This window comes from Xenopus laevis, chromosome 3L, assembly GCF_017654675.1.
Source record: "Xenopus laevis strain J_2021 chromosome 3L, Xenopus_laevis_v10.1, whole genome shotgun sequence".
In the NCBI taxonomy this organism is placed as follows: Eukaryota; Metazoa; Chordata; class Amphibia; order Anura; family Pipidae; genus Xenopus; species Xenopus laevis.
In genome coordinates this window covers 92,650,384-92,676,269 of record NC_054375.1, presented here as the reverse complement: position 1 = coordinate 92,676,269, position 25,886 = coordinate 92,650,384, and the positions used below count along the sequence as shown (strand labels likewise).

General features: G+C 38.8%; 1 protein-coding gene across 1 annotated transcript; it reads right to left on the bottom strand.

Moving 5' to 3' along the window:
- Window positions 1-524: 524 nt before the first annotated feature.
- On the bottom strand, window positions 525-24,897 carry ube2h.L (ubiquitin conjugating enzyme E2 H L homeolog). The gene is given in 7 exon segments (NM_001087127.1): window positions 525-1,565; window positions 2,064-2,192; window positions 3,083-3,135; window positions 4,262-4,301; window positions 5,786-5,860; window positions 8,154-8,230; window positions 24,583-24,897. Coding segments are annotated over 7 exon segments (552 nt in total). The 5' UTR covers window positions 24,636-24,897; the 3' UTR covers window positions 525-1,440.
- Window positions 24,898-25,886: the final 989 nt, after the last annotated feature.

Genomic DNA, 25,886 nt, shown 5'->3' with positions numbered 1-25,886 from the left:
TGGAACATGCAGATGTAAGGTAACTTTGTCACAAATATAAGTTTGCCAATTTAACCAATACAATGTAAACATGCCAGCGTGCATCTGGATTACAGGGAGGACACCCATTCAGCCGGTGGCTTAACATATGGTCTGATGAAATGATCATCTTAGAATAATATTTGCATGTTTACATGCAACTTGATTGGTTAATGAGCACAAAACAATCTGTCACATATCAGGTGAGCTGGAATGTGTGTGGCTAGCTTATTATACTGGAATCTGCTTTGGGAAACAGATTCAGCCAGAATATCAACATGTTTTTGCTCATTGCCCAAACAGCAGCACAGTATTTGCCCAGATGCCACCAGATAACAGTGGGCATATAATGAATAGCATGGGTATGAGCCACACCTGCTGTCCTGTACTTGCAAGAAATCTTATATTCTACTTTATTATAGAAACCTTCCATTTGACATTAGGGTTAGACCCCTTCACAAACACAGATTATATGCATGATGACTAGGAAAAAACAGCCACACAAATTCAGCCGTCTCTATATTTGAAAGTAAATTAAGTCATACAATTCACCATCCTTTTTGTCTAAAAGGGAAATAGTAAGGGGACAGTTTTTTCATCAGACCAGCCCGCTTATCTCCAACCAAGTCAAATAAATCCATCCAAAATGACAAATGTGATGGCCTGTGGTTTCAAAGTTCTCTTGCCTAGAATAGCCTACAATGGCAGGGGTAGAATACAGATGGTGGAGTCACAATTAAAAAAAAAAAAAAAGTAAATAGGTACTTAAAAATTCAAGAGACGTCTATGAAATCCTGCTGGAAGGGACCCTTGATGTGCATTTCCAAAGTTTGCAGGCTTAACATAAAAAAAAATATATATTTATATGTATATCCAAAGGGTGACCCACAAAAACACACATTCTTCTGAAGTTTGCATTTGGAATCTAAAGGCTTTTTTTTTCTTTAATACAATAGGCCCCAACGTTCACCATTTAGGTCTGAGAATGCAATGTTCCAGCAGAGTCTTTGGCATGCTCCGCTTAGCAGGGCGCTGACAAAATGACGACACTACTTGAAAACTACATTATCACAGCAGCCAAAAAAAAAAAAAGTTACTTGTAGCTTTTTGTGTTTTTTACTACATATATTTTTTTTTTCCTTTTTTATCTTCCTTAGAGTTCAAGTAGCACACAATGATGGACTGCTGAACTCATGCACACAGCTACCAAAATGGAATGTGGGGGTACGCTATGCACATTGGTTGAGAATGACCAGGGGGATCAAGACCTAAAGGGTGATGATATATCGATGCTATTATTCATAAAAACCTTGTTTTAGTAATAAAAAAAATTGCTTTTTTTAAATATGAATATTATAGTCTGCTTCTCGTGGTTAGGAAATAAGTCTTTGTTTTTCGCTTCCAAAAAGCAGGTTGCGACTACTACAACTCCATATCCTGGGCTTCGTCTTCTGAGAAATCCGACATGGAGCTTTCAGATGAGCTGTCCCCTGTACGCTCCTCCTGTTCTTTCAGCGCTTCTTCTGTTGCATATTTTTGGATGTATTCTAAATATGGGAAGGCAGCACACGAATTAAAAGAAATACACCTCAAACAAAATTGTTAGACTAACAGACACTATTGCAAACATTCACAATGTTTTACATACTTGAACCTCCTCAGTTGAAAGTAAATTCTTATTCAAACTCATATGGTACTTGTATGATGAGTGGCTATAATGTGTCTGGGGTTATCACTGCATTGTCCTATAAGTTTCCTTAGGGAACAAATAGCTGTTTTGTCGGACACATCTTTGTTACTGCATAACATACACATTTAAATATAACAGTAACACACCTTCTGAACAACTTTTACCTGGTTTTAACTATTGAACCTAAGGTTCATAGGACTTTACTGGACGCATAAAGGGGTATGTTCATTAGCTGTGAAAATTCCAAATCTAATTCAAAAATCTGTAATTTATTTTTAATGTTTTTTTTTTGTACCATAACACAGAATGATGTGCATAGCAAAATATGTCCCAGATAACATCTGCCCTGACTCACCTTTTATTTTCTGTTTGTACTCTTCTGGTCGGTGAAGATACATAGCGGCAGCATCTCCATTAAGTGGATCTATTGGGTTGGGGTAAGCCAGCAACTGAGGCAGAAAGGATTCAAATATATTGGTAAGATCTGTAAGTGAAAAGAAGTATGTCGGTTACAAATGAATAGTGATGAAGTGGATTAGATATGTATGTTGTAGAGAAGCTTTCCACTAAAAACTTTCCTTTAAACAAAACAGTACTATGGAAAAGTGACTTTTATATAGTTGAATATTTTAAATAACAGGCATTTATGAAAAAAAACATGCCCACCCTTCAAACTGCACACATATGCAGACTTGTCAAATGAAACAATTCAGATATCACCTTAATACAGGAAGGGGAATCTGCTCATTTGGTAATTTAGTTAAAGGATAAGTAAATTAAAATAAGTTAATGTAAAACTGATGAGAGTGCTATTCTAAGCACTTTTGTAATTTACAATTATTAATCCAAGATATTAAGGGATACATGTGCTGTTAATATGAATGAATTTTGTTCCAAAACTGCCACCTGCAGGTCAGTTTCTAAAAGTCTAAACATCAAGTATTCAAGGAAGTTTTCAGGAGAGAGAAAGAGGCTGCTCTGATGTTCTACTGCTTAGGAAAGCACAGAGCAGCCTCTTTCTCTTGACAACTTCCTTGACCAATTAAGTGTTCAGACTGGTTGGAAACGGACCAGCAGGTGGCGCTGTTATTACAAAGTTCATTCATATTAACAGCACATGTATCTCTTAAACTATCTATTGGTTAAGTATTCATTCTGGGGTATACTTTTCCTTTAAGGAGGCTGCTTAGAATTTAATTTGCTTTTATCATACAAAATTGCATATTGGGGTTTATTAGGATTTACAAACCCTTCAGATTGAGTCCAGCCGAATACCTAAGCAAGTTTGAAAACAGCACAGAGTTGAAAAGTCATATGAGAGAAAGAGTTATATGTTCACCACAAATATCTCAAGCAACAAATTTAAACACATACCATATAGAGCTGTCCAGGTTTGATTGATGACATCTAGACACACTGTACCTGACCTACACATAGAAAGAACACATTAGAATCCAAGCTACTAAACAACTGCAGGACACAATACTCCAAGGTTAGCTTATTTTTTCTAATGCGTTACACAGTAGCTTAAACCAAATACAGATTCACCTACTTACAGCTGAAAAGACACTTTAATTACTTTAAAACACTCATTTTTTTATGTTACGGTTCTTTTAAAGGGATACTATTGCAAAAGTGAAAATTTAGTATGAGCCTTATCACAAGAATTGCCTGAAATAAGCAAGTCTCTAAAATCCCCCTCTAAGCAATTCTTGCAGGCGTTAACAGATAGATTCTGATAGATTATTATTGGGGGAGGGGGGCTCCCTTTGCCCAGAAGGTGTATTAGAGCTAATTGTTTTGAAATAAACTCGCAACACAAATCCTGCATGTAGAGAGACAGAATCTGTTATTTTGAAAAATATAGTATGTTCTAAGTACCAAATAATGTATTCAACCTGTCATTCTAAATCAGTCTCCTAGATGGAGAAAGGACAAAGAAAGTTTGCAAAGAGGGAGATCCTGATGTTTTATTTTATAGAAGCTCATATCCATTTCCGCAGTAGTTTAACTGAATGTCATGCAGATGCAAAGGGTGCATGGTCTATTCTGAAAAGAAAAAAACCTCAGCACAGATTGGTGCAATGGTAAAACTACATCTAGTTAAGGAGATGTGCAGAGCTCCATTGCACCTCATCTGTAAAAATTAGGGATGCACCAAATCCAGGGTTCGGTTTTCGGCCAGGATTCTGCCTTTTTCAGCATGATTCGGCCAAATCCTTCTACCCGGCCAAACCGAATCCTAATTTGCATCCGCAAATTAGGGGCGGAGAGGGAAATCGTGTTACTTTTTGTCACAAAACAAGGATGGAAAAAATGTTTTTCCCATCCCTAATTTGCATATGCAAATTAGGATTAGGGTTCAGTATTCAGACGAATCCTTCATGAAGGATTCAGGGGTACGGCTGATTCCAAAATAATGGATTTGGTGCATCCCTAGTAAGAATAAGTGCAAGGGGCACATTCGTGTAATTAGTAAGAGAGAACAACATCAGCTCATTAACAGTGAATGCTTTTAGGTAAGAAATAAAACAATATGTTTAAAATACTTACGCTTCATCGATATTTGGATGAAAAATTTTGTTCATGAATCCTAAAAACAAAGAGGCAAGCAGCAGTTGAAGTTTTTAAAGAAAGTAACTACTTTACACAATTAAGATATGCAAGGTCAAAACTTACTGTAAAACAAGCTCAGACAATCCCACAAATGCTCACGGTTGCCAAAATGTCTACCCAAACACGCCCAACCGGTGGTCAACCCACAGGTCACCACTTGTTTCAGGTCAACCAGCACATCATTACTATGAACTGTTCTAGGAGGATCTGTTTAGCTATACAGGTATGGGACCTGTTATCCAGAATGCTCAGGACCTGGATCCTTCTGTTATTTGGATCTTCATGCCTTAAGTCTACTATAAAATCATCTAAACATTATATGATCCCAACAAGCTGGTTTTGCTTCCAATAAGCATTAACGATATATTATTTATTATTAAGTATAAGGTACGGTTTTATTATTACAGAGAAAAAGGAAATCATTTTAAAAAATTGGATTATTTGGATAGAATAAATCGAGTCTATGGGAGACGGTCTTTCTGGATAACAGGTTTCTGGATAATGCATCCCATACCTGTACCCGACTTTTTAAAAAAAAAAAAAATGTAAAAGGTGATTGGTACAAGGAAATTACAATAGTATTATCACACTATATAAAATCACAAGTGTCAGAAATAGCAACAAAGCTACAGATTTCAACCTGGTATCAGGGAGTGAAAGGTCAGAATGTGAATACATTTAGAAACAATGGTTTCCAAATGTACCCAAGGCCAGCTCATCTTCTTTAAAAAAAACAAAAAAACTGCAATAATGGTATTTTCTTGCAGAACTCAGCATTTCCATCTTGTTCCCTGCACTCAGGGTTCTGTTGCACAAATTCAGGACAGGTGCATGGACATGAACAGTAAGAGCTGAAAAAGTTCTGTAAAGCGTATGTGCCCATCTAGGGCAGTGCAAGACTGGGAGCAAATAAAAAGATGGTGGCACCATGCTCTGGAAAGTATGCCACGGTTATTGTTGTTTTTTTTGTTTTTTTAAAGAAAGGGTGAGCCAGTTAAGGGTATAAAGTTAGTTATTTTTGTCACTAGTGGGTGCACCCCCATCATCTCTACCTTTTAGTCTTAACATTTAGTGGCATATTTATAAAGCCATGTAAAATTATTTACACCAGAAAACAGTGTAAGGAATTGGAAGTATCTGTACGTATAATATCCAGAACATGAATTAACAGCATGCATCATTATAACTTCTGGAAAATCCTTGGCAAGTTTAGCAGCCATGGGGTGTTGCAGATCTGAAGAACACCACCATGAATTCCATAACATTCAGCTTCTGAGAATGTGGTTCTTGTAGTTTACAAGATGAATGACACACTGGCAATGCAGCATTTTTTGTGTCTTTCAGACAAAGTTGAACAATCTTGCTATAACCTGATCAGTTGTATGCAAATCATGCAAGCCTATTCAAGTTTGTCGTTTCATCAGTTGCATTAGAATAAAGCAAACATAATTATCTGCTTACCTATAGAAGGAGATTTGAATGGATATTTGTCAGGAAGGTCCACTCTAACTTTCCACACTCCACCTTCATATGGTGCTGAAAAGTTGTTGAAAACAATGTCAGTCAATTTATAGACACATTGAAAGACATGGGCACGTGCTGAAACAAAATGGACTTATTCAGGACAGTACGAAGCTCACACCTTAGAACTTGGCTTGTCTGCAAATCAATATATTTTAAAAAAAAAAAATTGGAAAGTTTTGTGCACAGGTGAAAGTCACAGTTCTCTTACTTTGTTTAACCATTGTTTAAAGGGGCTGTTCACCTTCCAATCACTTTAGACTTACCAACAACGTAGATGAAAACAACTATATGAAACATCCAAATTGTGACCAACAGGTATAGAATGTTTATGTTAACAATAATAATAATAACTATAAAAGCAAGAGCAACTATTACTTTACTTACGGTACAGTTTTCACATTAATTACAATGTATGTTGTACAGTTCTGCTGGCTTACTTTGACTTTTAAAGCTCTTTACAACTCAAGTTTCTCAGCCTAGCATAGGGTTCTCACAGTAAGGATTATTTTACATCACTGGGCTGTTCCATCTCTAGTAATAATTTAAAAGGGATATTAAGTATGCTTCTGGAAACATTACCTACTCCCTCTAGTGAAGGCTGGATTACTGTACAACCTACAGTAGAACCCCAAAATTTACATTTTCCCAGATTACCGTAGTCATGGTCCTGCACTTGTACGATCTGTTTCTTTTTTTTTCTCAAATTTTGTACTTTGCTCAATCCCTTGAGAAACTTAAAAGCAGTATTCTACTATATATGAAAATGATGTGTGGTCAACCAGCTTTCATTAGTGCGTATCGCTATTTTTTCCTGTACCAAACAGTCAAACATTCCATTATAGGGATGGTTAATTTTTAGAATGTTATAGAAAGGCCATAACAACTTTTCAATTGGTCTTCATTATTAATTTTTATAGTTCTTCTTCTGACTCTTTCCAGCTTTCAAATGGGGGTCACCCATCTAAAAAAAACAAATGCTCTTATATGCTACAAATGTATTGTTATTGCTTTTTATTATCCATATTTCTATTCAGGCCTCTCCTGTTCATATTCCAGTGTCTAATTCAAATCAATGCACAGTTGTTAGAATAAATTGTACCCTAGCAACCAGATTGCCAAATAAATAACTTACAAACCACAAATAATAAAAAATGAAAACCAATTGCAAATTGTATCAGAATATCACCCTCTACATCATACTAAAAGTTCATTTAAAGGTGAACGACCCCTTTAAAGGGGACCCGTCACCCAAAAAAATAATCCTAAATCCTATTTTATCACGACAGTCAAGCAAAATGAACTTGAATTACACTGTATACATTATTTTAATCTTATTTCCTTCGGTCTGGGAATTCATAATTCTAGCAAGCAAGCAGGAGCCATTTTGTGGACACTTATCAAGGCAAGTCTTGTATCATCTCAGAATCTTGTTTGTGCACCAGAATGGAGGACCCGCTGTCCATCCCCATGCCCTGGCTACACAATTAAATGATGCAGAGAATTGTGGGAATGTGAGGAGAGTGACATCTAGTAAGTGCTGAATGGAAAGTGGAAGTAACTGCTTGCCCCGCCTCTATGCCTAAGGCATAGAGGAGGGGCAGGCAATATTTGATTGACAGCTGAGATTTTTAAACAAGTTTACAACAGCTATGAATGCTTTAATAAAAATTCGAATTTGTTTTTCAAGTTTAATTTGAAAAGGACTTTTATTATACAGCTTTTTATGTTTGGGTGACAGATCCACTTTAAGTGCCAATACAAGAAACTTGCTTTGATCTCAGTCAATAAGAAAACTTATTTTAGATGTGTTTTTGGGATGAATACACAGGATCACAGGTCCTATTTAACGAAGGTATGATCATTGCCATGTACTTCTATAACTAACTATTACTGTAGTAATAGTGCATCTGTATATGCCTGAAGCTACAACAGACCTATTGCCAACCTGATTCAATAACTTTTACTTCTAGGGAAGATCTCAGTATGAAGAATGGAATATTTTTACATAAACATTGTCACCCGGACCTCTAACACTGGTAACACAGATAAAACCTTTTTTAGCAGTAAGTGTGCCATAAATACATGGTGAAAATTATTTTTGTGGTTTTAATTTTTTTCTGCTCAAATCTTTACTGTGTACATGTTCACTGCACATTCAATGTTTATGTTTTTTTGCCCTCACATTATAGATAAATTAAATTAAAATGACACCAGCAATAAGACATTGAGCCTCCCACCACGGATTTAGATCTTTTTAAAATATAAAGCCTTGAGTTCAAACCAATGCAAGAAAAAGTTTACTTACTTCCTTGTGGTCCATAAAACTTCACTATAAATTCATTGAGTCCTCCTAGGATTGTAACTTCATGTTTGCTTTCAATACTGAAAAGGTGGGTTAAGGAACACTGCATAATTTTAATACATAGTGAATTTTAAGTGCAACAATAAGATTATACTTGATACCTTATTTATATACTTTTCATGTAACCTTCTATTCACTGCTTTAGGCACATACTAATCTAGAAATAAAGAATATGAGTACATGACAGCTTATCTATCCACATGGACCCATATTAAAAGACCTTAAACAGTAATTTAAAGTAAGCATCATTGGGGATTGCAACGGAGTACACGGTTTTTCACCATAACTCTTTATATATATTTTTTAATGTCATTGCACCACCTGACTACAGGGCTCGCAGCTCACAAAACTTGTATTTGAATGGTTTAGGAAAAAGTAAATGTAGTGCTCTATTTTTTTTAGCCAGACCCTTTCCTATTCACCTTTCAGCTAGGATAACGAGATCCTTTTTTTTTTTTATTAGAGATTTCTGAGATATTTGTATTTTTAGACTGCTAAAAGCACGATTTTGGCTTGACTAGAGAGTCAGCAAACCCAGAAAGTCATAGATCGTCAGGGTCACTGAAACCCTGGGCCTAAAAAAAGACATTTGGGCATCTACAGGATAAGAGAAAGCCCACATCTTGGTATTCTCCCCTTCAGTTGATCACAGCTGCTTCCAGCAGTTCCTCTATTAACAAGGATGGCATACAACTGGCTTAAAGGAGAACTCAACCCCGCACTAATAAAAACCCCTACCTAGTATCTTACATAGTCCCCCCTCCCTGCTTTCCCCCCGCATAGGTGATACCTATAAGTACCCCTAATCCTTTACTCGTCTAGAGGTGCAGAGTAAGCGCAGCAGAGCTCATGGGCACCATCTTCCAGCTCTTCAGATTTCTTCGAGAAGTGAACACCGTATTGGCGCATGCACAGTTGGAGCAGTGTTCCAGTTCGTAGCACATGAGCATGCACCAAAAGTGATTACATTTCCGAAGAGAAGGAAGAGGACCCGAAGAAATCCGAACAGCCAGAAGATGGAGCCCATGAGCTCCGCTATGCTTAATCTGCACCTATAGGCGAGTAAAGGATTAGGGGTATTATAGATGTTTAGGTCCTGTCACTGTCAGGAAGTACAATCCACATTATGGGTGTTTTGTTGGTCATCTAAAGGATAAGAGAAACGTTTGCGAATGTTTTGGGATCCTCTCCTTTAGCTGACCACAGCTGTAGCAAGCAGTTTCTCTATTAACAAGGATATTGCCATAAAGCAAAGGGTTTTTTTGCAACAAGTATGCAAATATGCTGGTTCGTTTGATTTTTGAGCAGAAACACTGGGAACCAAAGGTACAAGAAAAAAAAAAAAACAGTAGAAACAGCAAGATATTAAAAGAAAACACACAAATATAATGTTACACAGCAAAATGGTGCATAGTAGCAGAGCATCTGAGCAATACGCCTTATAGTGTGCTTAAGAGATGCTTTTTTACAAAGTGTCAGTGATACTTGCCATCTGGTAGAAAGCATTGTGTGTTTCAGAGCACCATATTTAGCAATGTGTGTAGAAAGACTGTGTATACTGTATATACTACACAGGCACATGGCAGAAGCAGAATGAAAAAAGTGAAACAATTGAAAAACAAGACTGTTACTTCATAACTACATCGGACTGCTGCATCTGGCTGCCCACTCAGCATGTTGTCATGTCCCCTGCCACAGATTGCTGTAGATAAAACAAGCAAGATAATCTCTTTGCACTGCTGCCTTGCACTACTGATGCAATAAAAAAATATAGAAAAATATCCAATGGAGGGAATTTAAAAAAAACTGTATGGCACAGGTTAAATAGTGGATAACAGATAACATCATGTTCTACAGAGCTTATCGGCTGTGTAACCTGAGCCTTTTCTCCTTTGAAAAGCTGCCCCCATTGCTACAGAGCTGCTTTTTTTTATATAAACTATAGTAGTATTTCTGAAGCAAACACAGCAGTTTTACCAGTGCAGGGCAACACTGCATTATATTTTCATTACTTTAAAACGCTTATTTTTTGACGTTACTGTTCCTTTAATTTGAAGAATCCAAATAGATCCACCACCCTTTCCAGTTTATGATCTGCTGCTTGCTCACTCTATATACCAACAACTTTAAAAATAGCATTATCCTGCAGTATGTAATGTCAGTTGACGGATCATATTGTAATATATAACCAGGCTAAATGCAATTAAAATCTCTGGCCAAGAGCATCAGAATCAGGGACAGAAATGGTGTATAGTATGCCTTTAATATTTGGCCTAAGTATTGCCTATGTATACATTTTAACATATAGCACTGGTATACTAGAAGTATATAGTTAAAAATATATAATTTCCCCACAAATATTTAGTAAAATAAACCTATATACTTATGAGTAAGTGTACAAATGAGTACTATATCAAGTTTAATACATGGTGGAGTATGGTTCTGCATTAGAGATTGTTGTTTATCTGTTTTCAGATACTACAGCAGAAATAAAGACTTTTTCCATTGCCTTCTATATATTTTCACCACTTTTCTAAAATTGAAGTGTTAAAAGTTAAATGTTCCTCTGGAAACTCAGTCTGGAATCTCAGTGATCCTGGTGCAGATTCTGAACAGTTACAATGTGCTCCATTAGTTGACATTTCTGAGAAGCATCTGGGGATCATTAGCAACGAATGTATCAATTCTAACAGCTGCATTTATTGACACTCAGGGATTCTGCTCAACAGGGCCAAAGATAAGAAATGTATCAACTAATGTATTAAATGAATACAGGTTACAGAACAGGCAACCTCCCCTACAAGAGTTGATCCAGGGAGACACGAGACGAGACAAATTAAGCTTTAATATTAGAAAGACAGTAAAAAATAGAAAGCAAATGAAAAAGTCTTTATTTTTACTTTTCAGAAATCATTTAAAGCTTTCACAGATCTCCTTAGCTCAGTACTTCTTGGTGGCACTCAGGCCGTTGCACTGCAGGAGGCCAGCCCATTGTTATTTGCAGTGAATTCCTGCTAGCCATTTTTTCAGCTTGCTTGCTACCATATTTTCTCAGATATGTGGGTATATTATGCACAAGTGGAGTGGGATCCTACCTAGTGAAAAACTGTAGATACCATACCTGCACCCCACCTCCCCAAACACACATGTAGGCCCTGTGGGGGGAGCGGGCATGAATGAGGGATCTCTATCATGTATGGGGGAAAAAATCCTATGAGGTGATGTAATGGGGAGTCACAGGTTCTGCTGCACCTATAGTATGGGGGCCAGTATGCAGCAGAGACATGAGCTGGGGTTTTTATTGGGATCTTGTCAGTCAAAGAGATGACCTCTTCCTGGAGCTGTGTAACAAGACACAACCAGTACTGTAATTCAGAGAAGGGGGACAGAGGATATATTTGGATACAAAGAGTCATTGGCGCATATTATTAAGCACATTTAAAAGTGAACTACCGTATATGTCCCCTTTAAAACTAACCTGTCACCCAGACATAAAAAGCAGTAAGTTAAAAGTCTTTTTCAAATTACACATGAAATACAAATTATTTTTCTTTTAAATTAAAGCATTCATATATGTTGTAAAATCATTTTAAAAAACTCAGCTGTCAATCAAATAAAGTATTCTTGCCCCGCCTCTATGCCTGTCAGCAAAACTTCGTGAAATAAAAAAAAATGTAATATATTATTTAAACAAAATTAGGAAAGGTGAATAAGTTTCCTTTATAAACATAACCCCATAATTTGTCATAAATGAAGGTCCCTCCTTTGCTATAATTTGAATTAAAATGAATAAGACATAACCTGCAAAAAGTGTTGAAATATCAAAATTCTCCATTGTTATTCATCTGCTCACAAACAAATTCAGCCAGTAGAAGCGTGTGTTTATAAATGAGCCCCACTAAGTTTGCCCAGGACCAGTAACCCATAGCAACCTATAAGATGTTTGCTTTTAAACAGATGACCAGTAACTGCTACCTGCTGATTGGTTGCTATGGGCAAACTTTTATTACATAACCCCCTCAATGTTAAATATTTAACAAACAGCTTGTCTAAATCACCCTCCTATTTCATGCTTTTCATTCAGATATTTATCACGTTATGGTTACATAAGAAATAGTTGTTTGTTAAATATAGCAATATACATTTTCCCATGAATCAGTATTTAAGTAATACTTTCCATGGAATACAATGCTTTTATGGATGTAGATTATAATGGGACAACATCACTAAGAGTAGACCTCGCATTAGTAAAGTATGGGCACTCCTGCTCTAAGCTATGCTCAAAGGTACTCCAATTAGATTCATTTGCATTGGCAGGATTTAACTTTAAAGGAGAAGGAAACCCCCTCGGCGCAAACCCCTCCCCCGTGTTGCCCCCCTCCCTCCTCCCCCCCTGGCCTGCCTGTCCCCCTGGGCAAATGCCCCTAACTTGTTACTCACCCCTCTGCGCAGGTCCTTTCCACAGAGTTCACAGTCACCATCTTCTCCCACGCGCGTCTTCTTCCTGCTTTGACCGGCGTCTTCTGGCGCATGCGCAGTAGGAACAGTTACTGGTACGGATCTACTGCGCATGCGCCGAATGTCACGAAGTTCGGGGCATTTGCCCAGGGGGACAGGTAGGCCAGGGGGGAGGAGGGAGCAACACGGGGGAGGGGGAGGGATTTTGCGCCGAGGGGGTTTCCTTCTCCTTTAATGTGGAAACGAAATCAATTGATTAGGCTGTTGCTCAAGGTGACCAAAACATCTGTGGGCCCAAATGGTTTCTACTATTGACTAGTGTACATTATCTCCTATGTCACTCAGTAAAGAGTTAATTATAAATTATAGCATTATGTAATTCAGACTTATAATAGGTGTGCATGCATCTGCAACAAATTCTTAAAGGGATACTGTCATGGGAAAAAATGAATCAGCTAATAGTGCTGCTCCAGCAGAATTCTGCACTGAAATCAATTTCTCAAAAGAGCAAACAGATTTTTTTATATTCAATTTTGAAATCTGACATGGGGCTAGACATATTGTCAATTTCCCAGCTGCCCCAAGTCATGTGACTTGTGCTCTGATAAACTTCAATCACTCTTTAGGGCTATTCCACACGGGGAGATAGCCACGCGTTTGCGGTCGCGGCGACAAAGCGCCGCGCCAGTCGCCGCGACCGGCGCAGGCGACAGTTTTGTATGGGCGCCTATGTAAAAACGCCTGTGCTAACCACACGAGGCGATGCGCTTTTCAACAGTCGCCTGAAAATGCCTCGCCAGGCTTTTTCAGGCGACTGTTGAAAAGCGCATCGCCTCGTGTGGTTAGCACAGGCGTTTTTACATAGGCGCCCATACAAAACTGTCGCCTGCGCCGGTCGCGGCGACTGGCGCGGCGCTTTGTCGCCGCGACCGCAAACGCGTGGCTATCTCCCCGTGTGGACTAGCCCTTACTGCTGTACTGCAAGTTGGAGTGACATCACCCCCTCCCTTTTCCCCCCCAGCAGCCAAACAAAAGAACAATGGGAAGGTAACCAGATAACAGCTCCCTAAGACAAGATAACAGCTGCCTGGTAGATCTAAGAACAACACTCAATAGTAAAAACCCATGTCCCACTGAGACACATTCAGTTACATTGAGAAGGAAAAACAGCAGCCTGCCAGAAAGCATTTCTCTCCTAAAGTGCAGGCACAAGTCACATGACCAGGAGCAGCTGGGAAATTGACAAAATGTCTAGCCCCATGTCAGATTTCAAAATTGAATATAAAAAAATCTGTTTGCTCTTTTGAGAAATGGATTTCAGTGCAGAATTCTGCTGGAGTAGCTCTTTTAGCTGATGCATTTTGTTTTCTGATGACAGGATCCCTTTAAAGAAGAAGAAAAGCTACAAAGGCAGTTTATTGCCAATAAAATAAATGTAAGCTGAAAGAAGAAAGTCTGATACAGAAGCCCATGTATACACCATAGAAAGTAAGAAATGAGGGGTTTCTTTTGACAGAGGGTTCAGAGCAGCATTAGAGGGTTTACTGGTGTATTTATATAGACCTTTCTGATAAAGCTAACTTAATTTCACCTTTCCTTCTCATTTAAATAAAGGTTTTTGCAGAAGTAAAAATGTGGGACCAAAGATTAAAAATAATATAAAAGAAATTTTAAAATAAAAACATTTTTTTTTTTACAGAAAGCATGGCATGTGGGATATCAGCAGGTTTCCAATGAAACATTCCCTTTGATTGTGATTGCAAACTTCTAGTCTCTTGTGAAAATGCCTGTGTGAAACATAACACGCAGGTCTCCACAGCTAACACAAACAACATCTCTTCTACCGAAAATTGTTTAATCTACTCAATTTGCAGCCTTGCAGACCTGAGATTCCAGATACAATCCAACTGTACACAAAATTCTCTCTCCATGAAGAACATTTGATATTAAAATATCCAAAACAAGTTCAAATGTTGGATTTCCTGCTGCATGTTACTATGGCAGCCATAATTACATAGTAACCTAACTGTTGTAACCAAAATGTTGTTCACACATTCCTAAGTCAGCTTGAAAAAAATCTAGAGAGAAAGGAAAAAGGCAGTTTTTTTATGAGAACAACATGCTAGTTAAATTAACACTAGTGCAATGTGTATTACAGGGTTTCCGAAATACAATGCAATTTTCCATTAATTCAAGTAAACATTGTTTTAAAAATACAAGTTATCATTAAGACTGCGCTTCTTAGTCAAACTCTAGGTCCCGCATGCTATTTCAGCTATTTTCCATACAGCGAATGGCAAAAACAAACCAAAAAAAACTCAAAACAAAACTCTATTCACTTTGCCACCAGCATATATACAAATAAAACAGCCATTACTGTGAAGTCCTATCAAACATCAGGGCCCACTGGATTTAAAGCTACCTATAGAAGATTTTCAGATTATATGCACATCATATGTAAGAAATTTATATGCATCAGATGTGGGATGATTCGTTTACTGCACTTCTTTTTCAGCCATAGACATAGAGGCACCATCAGTCACAATAGTTGGCCTAATAACAAAATGGCCACTAACAGTGAACTTATAAACCAACATATCTGATGTCTATATGATCTGAAAATCTTTAAAGTGATAGTGACACCTCTACTTTTGTGCTTAGATCTCTCTTTATCAGCTGGCAATAAAAACTATGAATCACAGAATTACTGATTCTGAGAACAGGCTTCAAGCATCCTGATAACAGGCGCCATGCCTGTACTGCCCTGTTTTAACAGATTCGCAGGGTGAGAGTGTATATTTTACCTTTTTCTGGTAAGTCTCCATTTAAAATATGCAGTGCCTCTTTTGTCTCCGGTGCTCCAAAGGAAAACTACTCAAAGTTCAGAGAATAAAGCCCAAGCTGACAATGAGGATCTCTATTACAAAGAAAGGCTGGCCAAGTTGGAATGCTCGGGAGAAGAGGCACGTAGAGGTCGGATATGATCATGATATATACATTTATAAGGGGAACATAATACCGCTAATGTCTAAATCCCCAGTAGATCACTTCTACAGACACAAGTCATACTGAAACTGAAAGAATGGAAGTTTTTTTCTCAATAGGAGAAAATAGTTAAAAATTCATCAGCCCCTTTGGAGTCAGAAAGATTTTTCCCTTTGAGCCAAATTAGACACTACTGTGGAGAGGGGCATTATTAAACTTCATATAGATTAGTTCTTCAGGACTTTCTTTAAAATATGAAATAATAAAACACAATGGTTCCAAAATCTCACAAAATAAAGAATTTGATTACTAGAAGACTGGCAAGTAAGTACAAGAATAAATATACTGGAAGACAATATGTAACATTTTACCAACCAACTACACACAGTTTTAAACAAAGAACTGTGATTATTCAGGACTCCTTGCCCAGCTATCTGGGTTCTTTGAGGGCAGCTGTAAGGCTACCCTTCTTAAGCACACATAAGATTAACTGAATATAAAGGAGGACAGATCCCTTTTAAAACAGGGAACAGTCACCTTGCAAGATGACGAATATTTAATGAAAAAAAAAAGAACCACCACCACACCCCTTCCTATTTTTAAATATTCCTGGCTGTTCCGACTGAGGATCTGAGTAACACAATGTTTCTGTTTGTTCACTTCCTGCTATTTAAAGGCAACCCGAAATCCTATACTTGTCGAGGGTTCCTACTAATAACATTTGGGAAAAGGGTTTTTGATTTCACCACAATATTTTGGACATCAAGCAATGCAAAAATACTGTATTCAACACTACATCCAGACTCGTCTCACTGAGCTGGAGGAAATGTAGGACAAGAGTACAACGCAAGATTTGAAAATGTAATCTGCCGATGCACCATCAAGCCAATAAATGGTGCAAAGTGAGCAGCAGCTTCACTCTACTTACTGTAGTTCCAATCATTTGTGTCCACCAATCATATAATTGGATGGTCTGTGTATTGCCAATTTTAGATGCAATGTAGACTGTGTGTGAGAAGTTGACAAGAAACAATTACAGGTATCAGACCGGTTATCCAGAATGCTCAGGACCTGGGGGTTTCCAATAACGGATGTTTCTGTAATTTGGCTCTTCATACCTTAAGTCTACTAGAAAATCATATAAACATTAAATAAACACAATAGGCTGCTTTTGTTTTCAATAAGAATTAATTATATTTAGTTCAGATCAAGTCCAAGGTACTGTTTAGTTACTACAGAGAAAAAGGAAATAATTTTTGATAATGTGAATTATTTAAATAAAATGGAGTCTGTGGGAGAAGGGCTTTTCATAATTTGGAGCTTTCTGGATGACAGGTTTCCAGATAACAGATCCCATACCTGTACTCAATTTAACTTTTTGATTTCTTGCTTGTTATATGCAATATCACATAAGAGTATATTAACTGCGGACAGGTTTAAAGGAGAATTCAACCACCCAACTAATAAAAACCCTACCTTACATAATCCCCCTCCCTGCTCCACCCCCCAGCAGAGGTGTTGACACCTGTAAATGCCCCATATCCTGTAATTACACCTCGTTGCAGAGTCAGTGCAGCGGATCTCACGGGCAACATCTTCAGGCACTTCGGTAATCTTCGGGTCTTCTTCCTTGCCTTCGGCAATTCTCGTGACTTTCGGCGCATGCGCAGTTAGCACAAAGCTTTCAGAAGATTAGAAGATGGGACCCGTGAGCTCTGCTGCGCTGAGGGGTAATTACAGGATTAGGGGCATTTACAGGTGTTTTAACACCTTGGGGGGGGGAGCAGGGAGTGGGCACTATCTAGGGTAGGTGGTAGTTGGGGGGAGTTCAATTCTCCTTTAAGAATTCAATAGAATGGCAAATATGGTTTGGAAGAGGTGCTCGACAACTTTTTAAAAATTGGGAGAGAGCTTGAAACTACTATTCTATCTGACGTAATTATGTGCAGGAGACTTTCAAGAAGAACAGAATCTGCCCTGAGTAGTTTTTTTCCTCCTGGATTTGCATCTATAAATAGCATGACCTATTTTGGAAGAAGCAAATATTTCCATTGCAATACACTTCTTAAAAGTCCATAGCAGCAGGATTAAGGAATAGTATTACTATCCCTCTGTGTACTGTAATGAAGAGCATGGACACAAAGCAAACTATCAGGGACTAAAGTTACCTGCCAAATCACATGTGCTAAAGCATCTGCAGAACATCTTCTGATGTTTCCATTGATTGCTAGCACCACATGAGCTGGGACATTCTGTTGTCTAGGTAGGAAGCCATGTGCAAAACATGACCATATCGAAGCAGACCTAAGCTTTCAATATCTGGCCGAATTTGCAATGTGAAACAAAGTAAAACCTTGTTCTAACTTTAGGAGTCCCATTTTATACTACAGACCTTATCTGTTCTGCTGTGTACTGTGCCTTTTCTCCTTTTCCTTTAAGTGGTCAAATATTATGCATGGCTCTACAAAGCTTCATGATGAAACCCTTTTCCAAACACAATAAGACAGTTGCTGACAAGAAATATTTGTTATGTGCTAGAAAACCATTTTCAGCATCGTGGATAGACCGTAAAACATGCACAATTGCCCATCTTAACGGTCATCACCAATGCACTCATGAATCAGTCCAGTGCTTCACAGAACTGTTTATCGGACAGCTTTCTAAAAAACTGGCAAACAGCCTATGTGCCATGCAAGTCTGGACTGAGCAAGCCCTGGCATTTCAGGTAACCAGAGCCCCAAACAGCCCCACCAGCCCACAAAATACTTTCTATGGCATCTTATAACAGCCCCTGTGGCATTTTCAAGAACCCACAGATTGCCAGTCTGGGCCTGGTGCCATGAAGGTCCTCAAAATTTTTTCAATAAATTAAAGGAGAATTCAACAGTTTAGCCCAAAAAAACCCTACCCCCCATGCAGACCCCCCTCCCCCAAGGCCAGGGGAAATGCCCCTAACTTTATACTTACCCCTCGGCGTAGATTGAGGCATCTGACTCCACTGCAGCCATCTTCCAGGTGTTCGCGTCTTCTTCCGGCGAAGCCTGAATCTGCGCCGAGAACTATAATAGCCTGGGGGGGAGAAGGGAGGGGGGCGGTCTACGTGGGGTGGAGGGTAGGGGTTTTTTTAAATGTCAAATTTACCCAATTTCCATCTCTTTCAGCTCATGCGCAGTTGTCGCACACCGAATGATTGCTCCAACTGCGCATGAGCAATTATGCCACTAACTTCACAAAGATTACCGAAGAGAAGAAGATGCCGCCCGTGAGCTCCACTGCGCTCACTCTGCATGTGCAGTCAGTATTTCAAGAGGGGACACAATTCTGGGGTAAGACTGTGCAGGGGGGAGGCTGGGAGGGGGGGGCAGTGGGGACTCCTTTAGTTCTCCTTTAAAGCTATACTGTCATGACTTTTATGTAGTTTTTAATACTACATTATACTTTGTGTATTGCAAATAATTCATTCTACTTAATACATTCTACTTATTACACGTATTTTATTCTTTAACCAATAAATATATATTTTAATATAATGATGTGTAGGGAGCCATCTCAGTTTAGTATGCATTATCCTGCTCTTGCAGTAAGAGCCATTATAGCACAATGCAAGTCTTTCAAGGCAGCTGTTTTCTCATCAATTCAAACATTTAACTTTTAGTTATCACTCAACTTTTGTCTCCTATTTTATCTGCTTTTGTGCCATCCTACCACTAGTTGGAGCATGGGAGCACCCTTCGCAATGCAAATAATTTACGAGTTTATTTTGATCTATACAATGCTGAAACCTTTTCAACCCTTCAAGAAATGAGGGGGGGGGGTCTGGGGAGTCGGAACCCATCGACTCTTACTATACGTAATACATTTGGGACTAAAGTCAAAATTCCCGCACTGTTTCTCACAATTTGCATTTAATGTACTGCACAATTATTATTATTATATAATGAGCATGTATATTTTAGTTATACATCACTACTTGTGCAAGGTTCCCATCCCAAAAATGGACACTAGAGAATATTACCAACCACCTGTACTAGTAGTGTTAGCCACAGAGAAACATGGAGGTGCTTTTAATTCAGGCAGCTACATCGTTCAGTATAGGTGGTTATCTTGCTACCTTGCCCACTGTTGTGTTGGGAGTAAGGTGGGGATGGCCACTTTATCTGGTGCAGTCTTGTTTTTGTCACAAATTTCCGGCGGAGGGGGGGCAGCAGCAACTGCTGCTGCCTCAGGCGGCGGAGGGGCCAGGATCTCCCCTGGGGAGGGGGCATATCACTCAAACTTGCAGTACAGCAGTAAAGAGTGACTGAAGTTTATCAGAGCACAAGTCACATTACTGGGAGCACCTGAGAAACTGACAATATGTCAAGCCCCATGTCTGATTTCAGTGCAGAATTCTGCTGAACATCGGGACAATATTTTTATGTAAAATCCAGGAAAATATGCAGTAAAATAAGGGAAAGCACCCTTTGAAATGCATTATAAATTGGTGGGACAACAATAAAACAATGTAAAATGCGGGAAAACAAAATCAGTTTTACTGACAAGTATCAGTTTTACTGGTTTCACTGTAATGACATGTCCCCCATTGTATACTATTCTATATAATAAAAATGTACAGAGATGAGCATCAAAGAAACTCTTTATAAATAATTATATAGTGAATCTCTTCTTGTAAAATATAAAGATATTATAAGTTAGCGAGGGTTACTTGACCATATAAAAACACAAGGCTAAGAGTTTTTTTTACAGGTCATGGAACTCCGAGGTGACTTCTAATATCCTGAGTGATGTGACAGAAATGACATTATTAACTCCGATTATAAATAGGGTTAAGCACCATTTAGAAGGATATAATTTACAGGATATTCATGGCTGTTGTGTGTTCTACAAACATACAAATTTTACTTATGCTGCTGCTCTCAGGGTCAGCAGGGTGTTCCAAGCAAACGTAGCCAGCAAAATTGCCAGCAATTGACACCAGTATGATTATAGTGGTCTAGTGATCCTCGTGGCAGTGGAGAGTGGTTTGGGGCGTTTAAACACATTCCTGTTAAAGCCAAGTAAAACCGTGGAATAGAACACACCCAAAATCTCCTGACTATCCTTTTTTTTACAAAAATACCTGTCTGGCTCTAGTCATACATCTATCAATCTATAAGCTTTCAGGACACAGTAAGCTAAAAGCTATATCTGTTCTCCTGCAAAATGCTTGCTTGTATTGCCCCTGTAACATGAATCTTAACTGGCTCTGAATAGTCATATTGTACAAAAACAGTGTTCGCTTTTGTATCCAATTTAGCACCTGAAGTCCTCCTTCCTTGTCAGCTATTTTTGCTCAAGCATCAAGAGTTATAGCTGAAATACTTTAAAATAATTACAAAGCAGTGGCTTCAAAATAAGTATAAAAAGGGTTTGTGGCACAACAGACGGAAAAGTACCACCATTTCTACCACTTGTCTTTTATCGGATCACTCCACAATTTAATAAACGGCAGGAAGCTCTACACAACAGGAAGAATTCCCTTGAGTTGAATACATTTAAGAAAGAAAGCAATATACTGTGTGCTGCAAACCGTAATCCTTGGGAATATATTATATATACATACACTTTACTTTAATAGCAATACAAGCAGCGTAAATGCAGTCTGACAGACTAGGCAGCTTTCCTTTGTCACTATCAGCTGTTTAGTTGCCCCCCTCCCCTCTCCCTTCTTCCGGGTAGTAACAGGGCAGCCAATCACATGGCAGAACGCTGACAAAACAAGCAGCTCAGCACTCGGCCTCAACTCTAGTAATATGCAACAGTTTCATAAAGAAGTTAAAGAAGAGGGGGAAGGGGCTTTTTGGAATCTCTTTCTACACTTTTAACTGCAGGTATAAGGTTCTCTCTTCATCTTTAAAGAAAAAAAAAAAAGTACAAAGGGCCTTCCGCTATACAACTAGGATTTATTTTATTTTAGCCTCACAAAAATACACACTGTTATAACGGATATGCTGTTTTAGATTTGTATACAATATGCTACTTTTAAACCTAAATTCCCCACTCCTTTTTATTATCAGCTAGCAAACATTTACGATCGAGTTGGGTAACCCTGTAAGAGACAAAACAATGAAGAATGAAAGGAAAAGGTCAGGGCCAAAATAAATATATTTTAAGATTGTTTTGTACTAGGGTTAATATATTTTCACCTGCATACACAGGCAATAACCAAGAGCAATAAATAAATAAAGCATATTGCCATTTAAATAGCCTGTTACACTTAGACAATAAATACAGATAAGCAATATAGTATCAGTGGTGCACATAAATGCAGAGCCCCTTTAGATTTGTGGGCCCCTCCCAGAATCTAGAGATTTTATTTCACTAAACAGCTGGTGGGCTGCTGCACATTCCAGACAAACTTCAGTTTACATCTACTACAAAAATTCAGCAGCAAGTTACAATAATAAAGAAGCAGAGTGGATTGTGGGTAGCATTAACCTGGCCACTGCCTTCCCCACCCCCCAAACAAGACTCCCTTTCTCTGCAAATGTCATAGCCACACAACAAACCCCTAGTGTCCTACCCTACACAAGGAAATTACATGGGCAAGGGGAAGCTTGTAGGACAAAAACAAACTCAAAAAACAAGGAGGAGAAGAAAAACAGAAGTGTTCAGCTGTGCTACGAGACTTTTCCCACACAGCCCCCTTAATACCAATGGAACCCAGCAGTCCAATCAGCTGCTAGTGCACAATTATTTGTGGTTTTTTGGCTTTTTATTCAAAAGCTCTCCATGTTTGCAATTTCAGCAAACTGGTTGCTGGGGTCCAAGTTACCCTAACAACTAACTATGCACTGACTTGAATAAAAGACGCTGTAATATGAATAGGAGAGGAGTAATCAAAAGTAACAACAACAATACATTTGCAGCCTTAGAGAGCATTTGTTTTTTAGATGGAGTCAGGGACCCCCACTTGAAAGCTAGAAAGAGTCAAAAGAAGACGGCAAAAATGTCAAAAACTAACCATAAAAAAAAATTAAGACAAATTGAGGAGTTGCCTAGAATTAGCCATTCTATAACATTATAAAAGTTAACTTTAAGGTGAATCACCCTTTTATGGAACCAGAAAAAAACCTAAACTGGCAGCACAAGGGTTACTTTTTAAACTGATAAAAATTGATAAGACTGAAATAAGACATGTAAAACAATGTGTCTACAGTGTTCAGTCAGTTAACCCTTTGCATGCTGAAGGCCTGCAATGCAGACCTGACATCTCCAATCAGATTGTAGGTGTTTCTTTAATGCAGCTATACAAAAGCTTTCAGATTAAAACAGACATTAACAGATGATGTTTTCACCTCAACTTCTGAAAACACATTCATTATCCTGCCTTTAATCACCCGCGCACACACCAAAGCATTTAATGGCCTGTAACAAATAAATGCTAGTGAAAACCATGGCATTCCCTTCAATTAGGGCCATCGTAGCTAAGGCTAAAAAGCTGCCGACTGCCTGTGCCTACCATTATTTATGAAAGCATAAGGCAGCATGAAACCTTTAAGACTGCAGTCTTTTGTCTGTTCACTTACAATAAAACGACAAGCAGAAAAAGATTGCAAAGATCCCTTTGTTTTGATTAGGCACATACACAGGACTGGAGTACACAAATGCTTGCGTAAGCTCTTACTTATCCATTTGTAAAAGAGAGAGATATTCCATGAACAATGGCCCCATGAAAATGATTTGCAGTGTAATGAAAAGCCCACTTGTCTGTAAAAGCTCTATAGGTGTAAAGAAACAGAATAATTATGGCTTGTCCAAAATGTAGTCCTAAACCTGTTTATTTTTATTTATTTTTTTTTTTTACTACTTCACATGCCAGTATCACCACTAAATCCTCAAATGGCCTTAGGCTGTCAGGGGGTGCTGGGAGTTATGATTTAACAACTGCTTGAGTGGACACAGGTTAAGCATTGCTGTTGAAAATAACCTTGACCTGTGACAAGAGGGATTTGGTCATTTGATGTTACAGAAACAAAACGAATATATGTGTAGCTAACAGAAAAAAAAACACCATCTTTCCCCTGCCTAACTAGACACAAACAACAAAATCCTCCTTGTCTGCTCCCCCCTCCTCCCTCTGTAAGGCCTTAACTGTACTGACACTGAAAATACACACACACGTATCTACATAGCTAAATTCCTACAGGCCTATTAGAGTTGTACAAACAAAACTACACAAAGATATTTTAGTTATTAGTGTATAAAAAGAACTACAGTCTTACATACATAATTGACCCTTTCTTAAACTTGCAGGCAATTATTTCAGACAAGGACTCAAGATTAATCCAACAGCCTCTTTATTATATAAAACACAAGTGGCCCTCCAGCTTCTAGGGTCTGAAATCCACATAGGCCAACAGACTTCAACTGCCATCAGCTCAAGAACAGCTGGAGGGCCTGTGGGTTAGAAAAGGCATGTGTGCCAATAGATCAATAACAAAGGGTTTCACCATTAGAACAGATTATTCTAAAGAAAAGACAGCATATTTTAGATGCAGGTATGGCCATATGTGGAATTCTTTGTTCCAAAGAAATAAAGGAATGTTTTATGCAATTCACTTTATGTTTCTGTTAATAGCCTCAGGGCTAGATGTACAAGGATCTGTCTCCATACAAGGATATGGCCGTTTACTAGGCGTTTTATTAAGCATGGAACACTGATATGCACAATAATGGCACTACACAATTCAGATACTTACATGTATCTAGAAGGGGCACAATAGTGTCAATATTGTTTTTGCCCCTTTCCAGTGCTCGGTGTCCATGATATCCATCCAAAACAGGTGAACAAGAGTTGCCTACCGAGGGCACCTGTTAACTGACAGTCAAGCACCCATTTATAGTATATGTAACCCATACCCCAATCATTTGCCCTCAGGAAGGATACAGTTTAACTACATCGGTGTCCATCCGCCTCTTTCCCGGGCTGGGAGATGACATGTCTGCAGCTCCCCCCCGGGGGACTCTTCGCCTGCAAAGCACTCAGGACTGTCAGCAACTGACGGCGGAATCGCCTCCCTCCTCCGGGCCTTGTTTGTCCGGTTGCCCTTAATATATGCGTTAGGGGGCCTAACCTAGATTAGCTTTAGGTTGTCACCAAACCCAGGTTCCAGACGCTGTCGCCTCCTTCCGTATACCGGAGATTGCCTCAACATAAAAAGTAGTATAACCGACTAAACGTCTCAGTCACGTGACCCCGCAGATAGTGACGCGCCGGCCGCGGAGGAAGACTTAAAAAACAGAAAAGAGAGGCGGAGTTACACCGTGGCAGGCGGAGCAATCGGCATGCGGTCTAAGCCTCGCAGTGGGCTGTTGACACCGCCTGACTGCTATACAAGGCCAGGTAATCATTGTCAATCTTTTATATAGCCGCGCCCACTGTCAAATGAAAACAACGCAGTGCGTAGAATTCTGGGAGTTGTAGTCTTTATTTCCCCCCCCATATGATATTAGTTATAAATGAAAACTGTAGGAAGAGTAATTGCAAGTGTACGCGATCTTTTTTTTCTGGGGGGAGAGGGCGAGGGAGCCTGTCCAAAAATGTACATAGCGCAAGTGAAGTTTGGACGTGTCACATTGATGCTGGTAGTAGCTTTAGCTGTTGCCAAACTCTGCCCGGTGCTTATGTGCTGACAACACCCTTGCAACGTAGATGAGGGGCTGTGATTGACAAATAACATGTGTAAAGCTGCATATGGTGTAACGTTCTAGACACATGAATTGCTCATAAGTATCGCCTTTCTTTGCTAGTAGTGTGGGGGGCTGGTAAGCACCATTTCTACTGGTAATTCTTTGTGTGCATAGGCCTTTAAACAAGTACTAGTAACAAGTAAATATATGTGTAAAGAACGACCGGCAACACCGGGATTTTTCGTGATCAAATTATTATTATATGTGTAACCGACGTGACGTTTTGCGACCTTTCTCAAGACATTTGCCTTGAGAAAGGTCCCAATTGGGACCGAAACGTCACATAATTTGATCACGAAAAATCCTGGTGTTGCTGGTCGTTCTTTACATATGTATTTACTTGTTACTAGGGTTGCCACCTTTTCTGGAAAAAAATACCAGCCTTTCTATATTATTATGGTTTTTCCCTATACATAACATTGGCATCAAACAACATTTTTACCGGCCAGGTGGCAACCTTACTTGTTACTAGTACTTGAAAAAAAACCTTGTCTCCCTCTC